This window comes from Mixophyes fleayi, chromosome 1, assembly GCF_038048845.1.
Source record: "Mixophyes fleayi isolate aMixFle1 chromosome 1, aMixFle1.hap1, whole genome shotgun sequence".
NCBI classification, from domain to species: domain Eukaryota; kingdom Metazoa; phylum Chordata; class Amphibia; order Anura; family Limnodynastidae; genus Mixophyes; species Mixophyes fleayi.
Window position 1 is genome coordinate 436,643,712 of NC_134402.1, and position 6,000 is coordinate 436,649,711.

General features: G+C 39.1%; 1 protein-coding gene across 2 annotated transcripts in view; it reads left to right on the top strand.

Annotated features, from left to right (window-relative positions):
- ZFR (zinc finger RNA binding protein) overlaps nucleotides 1-4,694 on the top strand; it is a 28,588-nt gene extending 23,894 nt beyond the window's left edge. For both annotated transcript variants that reach the window (XM_075184699.1, XM_075184708.1), the window contains exons 19-21: nucleotides 783-894; nucleotides 1,481-1,578; nucleotides 1,766-4,694. In XM_075184699.1, the coding sequence (XP_075040800.1) occupies nucleotides 783-894; nucleotides 1,481-1,578; nucleotides 1,766-1,945 (390 nt within the window). In that variant the 3' untranslated portion in view covers nucleotides 1,946-4,694. The remainder of the gene's footprint in view (nucleotides 1-782; nucleotides 895-1,480; nucleotides 1,579-1,765) is intronic.
- The last annotated feature ends 1,306 nt before the right edge of the window (nucleotides 4,695-6,000 follow it).

Consider the following 6,000-nt stretch of genomic DNA (forward strand, 5'->3'; position numbering starts at 1 on the left):
CTTCTCAAGTATACATGTTCCTAACTATATAAACTGTTTGTACTTGTAAGACTCCTTTAAAGATTAGAACATATCACCATGGAATAATACTTGTAGGTGTCGTTATCCGCAGTTCTACAACTAGTAGATGGCTGCGTTTTGGCAGGCATCCGTGTTATCACAATATAGGGAGGGAATACAGACCTATGTCAGTTTTCTGGAGTGCTAAGAAGCTGTCCCTAGGACTTTGTACTATTATAGAGCATGTCCACCATTGCTGGGTCCCCCCTTTCAGTCTTAGGTGTGGTAGTCCCTGGGGAATGTTTGGATACAAGACCCTACTCTGTAGCAGTGTATATCGAATAGTACATGAATTTACAAAAACTGAAGAGCATTTTGTAGTCAGTGAATGGGCATAGTTTTTAGTCCAACATACACTGATGAGTTATCAGCTGGCAAGAGCTGTTTTGAGAAGGAAAGTTCTGGAAACCACCGACATTGGGAAGATGGAGGATGTTGGGTCAGGTGTCAATGCATGTCTGCCTACAATATTCTCCCCCCGAAGAGAGAATGATCTTCAATTTTGGCAAATTCAGGTCCATTACATAAGTTGTTTTTTTTTCTTGGTGCAAGTTGGTGTAGGGCTTTTATTGGTGATATAAACACTTGGGTCCTACTATGTGTAGTCCAGAAGAAAGACATGTCCATAAACATGGATTATGCGAGCAGAGTTTCCGCCTCCTTGTTGCTAACCGTACAGAAACAGCGATGCTGAGAAACTGTCTGGTTCATGTGTTTTGAAGGCTTTAGAGCTATTGGTGGAGAAGGCAATAAGCAGCTCTTCAGGCCCTCAGAGTCCCGGGGATGCTTTGAGGAGAGTCTTTGAATGCATTTCATCTGGCATTATCTTAAAGGGTAAGTGAATACTTGTTTGTATTAGTGTTGTATATTCCGTTTGCCTTTGCTTGAAACGTTGATTAAAAACAAATCTAAAAATAAAAACTTGATGAAATTAGGAGCTTAGCAGTTGAAAAAAGTCACCAGTGTTACATTTTTAGGGGGAAATTCATTTGGCAGTGTTACTGCCGTAAGTAACGTGGCCTGTGCACTATTACCGTTACTACGGGAGGAATCGCGAGCAGAAATCCGGGTTACAATCACCATAGTGACGGTAATAGAGTGCAGGCCGTGTTATTTTCGGCAGTAACACTGCCAAATGAATTACACCCTTAGAAGCCACAACTACCTTGTTTTGCTGGATTTTACAGATCTTCAGGGTTTTTGTTTTCTAATACATGGATTAACTCAAATACACAGTTTTGTGTTGTACAAAGTAAGAATAAAGTTAAAAAATGTGTCAAAAGTATTTATATAACAGCCCCCAGCACTGCACTTGAAGATGTTATAAAGCACTGTTTGTAGTCTGCTCTATTGAAGGACACTTTACCTGTGCTGTCTCATCTGATAATGAGTCTTTCCTCTCCCTCTTCCTATCTGATAGGGGGTCCAGGCTTACTTGACCCTTGTGAAAAAGATCCCTATGATACGTTGGCTACTGTGACTGATCAACAGCGGGAGGACATTACTTCCAGTGCACAGGTAATTTTTCTCTACCTGCAAGAGGTCATTTAAGTCTTACACTTTAGAAAAACATTTAAGATCACTTTATAAGTTCGATGGCCGGTAAGCTACAGTTTTGTATGGTACCTCTGTATTATGTAAGCGACTCGGCTAGTGTGTAATTGTCTCTAAGTCCAGCTTCTCTCTCTCCCTTTCTCCTGGGCAGTTTGCACTTAGGCTGCTCGCATTTCGACAAATACATAAGGTTCTCGGCATGGATCCGCTCTCTCAGATGAACCAGCGCTTCAACATTCACAGCAACCGTAAGAGAAGGCGAGACAGCGATGGTGTGGACAGCTTTGAAGCAGAAGGGAAGAAAGATAAAAAGGATTATGATAGCTTCTAAGAGATCGCCATGATACAAACTCTCGCACATCTGTGCAACCTTTCCCGGAGAAATACATTTCCACTAACAGAGTCGTTTCATCCCGTCTGTCGCAGGGTTACGTGTCCTGATGCAACCAATTGTGTCTTGTGGTTACCTTGCTCCAGACTCCGATGTGTATCCTCTGTAGTTGTTAATAGGTTAAATATTTGTATAGTTGTTTAAAGTTAGAAGTTACTTTCCCCTGCCCCTAACACTGGCCGTACTATCCATGCGCAAAGGGCTGTGTGCATCCAATAACGGGAGATGTCGCTTCCCATCACTTGGATAGGTTTACGGGATAGGTTACATTAAAGGCATTGGGCACCTGGACCGACCCTCACTCCAGTGACGTGACTTTTTATCCGATAGTTGTAGTATTTCATTTTCAGCTGTGCTTCAGTTCTGTGTTAAGTTGTATTTAAAGAAAAAGATTGCAGTGGGGGAAAAGGGGAAATCAGTCTTTAGTTGTAAGTTACTTTATTAGATATGGCACAAGCCGTCACTACTTTTTGTTTTGTTCCTATGTTTTTGTGTCTGTAAATTGATACACATGAATGGATGTTATTGTGTGAAGACTAAAACACATTTTTACTTTTTTTTCTCCTTGTTTTAAACTATTGAGCACTCGGAAGTAAATGGCTCTGGAAATCTTGTGGCATTTGTCTTGATGGGTTGTATAGTTACTAAGGCAGCTTCCTGTTCATTCGTTTGCTCTTAGTCGTGCTAGGGACAGAATAAAGCTAATATATAACTGTTATGGTCTTTCAAACACTGATGCTGGTCAGTATTGCATGACGTCTTTCTTTTGTAGAGCCGCTTTTAGGTCTCATGCCTCTGTCTGCTAATGATTCGGGTTTCAGTATGTAGTAAGGCGGATGAGAATATGGTTCAATTCCTCAGCTAGTTTAAAGTGGTCCCCGTCACCTGCACATTCAGCAGGCAGCCGTCTTTATGGTCTGAACGAATAGGAAGGCATCCTTTAAATTCACATGGAGCTAGTGATGTGTGTGAGGCATCTGGTGCCTCATGCAGTGATGTCACTAGTTCTTTTTAAAATTGATAGGCCGATTATTGGCTTAGCTGGGTCTACCTTAAAACCTTCATCTACCATTCGTAGTCTGTGACTTGTAAAAATGAAACCTATTATTTAAGAGTTCAGACTGGCTGGTTAATATGAATGGTTCAGTACTGTGAATCATGGAGGCAGAAAATAAAAAAAAAAATTATTTTAACATTTACATTTTTTTATTTTATTTAGCTGCCTACCCAAACTCCACATTGGTGGACAACGACAATGTTAATCCTGTAAAACACTACACGTGTACATACTTTATGCTGCTGTTAGGTCTGTAACCTTTTTCCAGCAGCCTTTAGAGAGATTTGCTTTAGATCTGCCCTCCTTTCCACGTGTAATGTTTATGCCACGTTCATAGAGCGATGTGGAACTGGCACTCTTTGGAAGCGGTACAAACTGTGTCGCCTGTTTTCCTGCATGTTCAGGTCACATATAACCTCATCTTCTAGAAGTATAGTGCTGAAATACTGGTGTGTGTGTATAAATTTACAAATTAACATTAAAAGATTACCCGTTTTCGCCAACACCCCCCATATTGTGCTCTTAGGGTGACTGTACGAGGATGTGCTCAGGGATCGCGTGATCACATAGCAGCAGCAACTTTTTACTTTTCTGTTTTTCAGAACTTTCTGGATAATGGATTTTCACAAATAGATCCCATTTTTGTTCATAATCCTGCATTTGTTTTATTTATAATTTAGTAGGAATTCCAGTGGCAACATAATTACCATATCTAAAATATAATACCTTGTAGAACTTTCTAAGCATGAATAATGGCTTTAAAATAAGCCGTTTTCATTTCACATCTGTTACATGTTGCTAGGCTTAAACATCCCATTGGTTGTGGGGCTACAATTCCCAGCATGCCTTGCCAGCCAGAGGCAAGTTGTGACCTTGTAGTTTTATAACGCATGGAAAGCCACCGAATGTCTAATCAGAAGTCAAACATTTCAATTCACTTTTTGTCTTAAAGTAAATGTGTTGAGCAGAGTCCAATAACCAGTAACTCATATTGTGCTGTGAATCAATGTAATTGCTTCTTGACACATTCTCTCCTTACAATTGGAGTTTTTGCAAATAATGCAATACTATACACACAATACTGGTTTTTTTCATATTTCACAGTAATGGGAGTACTGAGCCCTGTCCAGGATTCTCCGGTCCTACTTGCTACCCATTATAGCCAATATAATGAGAGACAAGAATTTGCATCACTTTTAGCTTTTTTTTTTTTAAAAAAATTGTTTTTTAAGCAAGTTTTATAAGAAAAAGCTGATTGTTGTGTATGTTAAGAGAATCGGGAAGCCTGGACAAGGTGGTAATGGCTGTAACGCTGCTGCGTCTGGCCAGTCGGCAGTACAGAAGATGCCGGAGGTGTAGCAACTGTGACTTTAACGCTCATCTGAGCTTTTGAATCCATATATTACAGAGATGCGTAACTACTCTAAAACGGATGCGTAATGTGCAGGAAGTCCGTATTGAAAAGCGAATTGGTCTGGCCTTGCCTTCCATTGTCTCGTGAAAAGCTAGTATAGAGTATAAAGACCGTGATGTACTATAATTTGCATCATACTGTTCATGTAAACTCTGCCGCTGAAAAGTTTGTCAGAAATTGCAGTGAAATAAACCTTAAAGTGGACAATCTTAAGTTTATATCTCTTTGTTTACATGTGTTTATTGTTCCTGAGGAAATAAAACTGGGAAATATTAAGGTCACTCTATCCCTATTTTATTCTTGACATATTCCTTTTGTATTTGCCTTATGTGAAAGGAGTAATCATAGCAAAACCACCTGGTCTGTCTAATGATTAAACTTACCCCACAATGATATTTTTCAGTTCTTTCACCATTATTAAGATGTATTTCCAAAGCTGGTACTTTAAGTAGTCTTCAGTTACTCCCTGATTTATCTCTGAATAAAATCTCAGTCTAATTTATTCTGAGTTATTGTTAAACCAAACAATTATCTGCCTTAATCAAATATAGCTTTTATAAATAACCATGCTAACTTGACACATGAGTTCTTCACAGTATGTTATTAAATGGAGTTTAGCATGACAAAAAAGTCACCATGTTTATTGTGTAATAAAAAGGATAAGGAAAGGACATACAGTAATGTTGTTGCGTAACTATTTCCTAAACTAAACAGGAGAATAACCTAAACTGAAAATTCAAGTACTTTCGTGTGTCTGCTGGGGGGAAGGTGAAACACGGACAGATCTTCCAATAGCAGATTGACCCCCAAGAAATGACTACGTTATAACAGCATGCACGTGTTATTAAGCATTATTTTGCTGACCACTCCAGCCCTCCTGAGGTCCCTAAAAGTTCTATATGCTAATTTATCTGACCCCTTTTTATAACCATATCTGAGCAATTGGCCAAGATCAGATCACCTCTAACATCAATGAAGGGGGGTGTTTTAGTGTAGTTCACAGGTGGCCACACCCCCACAGGCTAATAATGGGCATCTCATAAATATCAAAATGCATGATATTTTTTAAAATACCACAGCATTTATCTGCCACATTTTTCTTAGTGAACATGTAAGGCTGATATCTGCCTGTCGGAAGACTTTGTAAAACACCCATTACATCACAACATCTCTCTACAACCAAACCAATCATACTTGGGAATTGTGATTGTGGAAGTTTGTGTCACCTAATTATGTGAGGTGCTGCGTTTAAATAGGACATTACCAGTGTTTTGTTTTTTTTTGCTTAATTGAAATAAAAATACATAACTAAAATGGTTTGTCACTTTTATGTTCCTTTTTCTGTAAAAATGTTCCATTTATCTATAAACTTGAAATATGCAGCAGCTACAATGCTTTATCAAGAACAGATGGATTCTGCCATGTTTCCACTCTGTAGTAACATCTTTGGTTTCCCGATGACCAGCCATGTGTTGGCTATGTAGGTAACATGGCTTTCTGAAAGATGCAACAACTGAAAAGTGA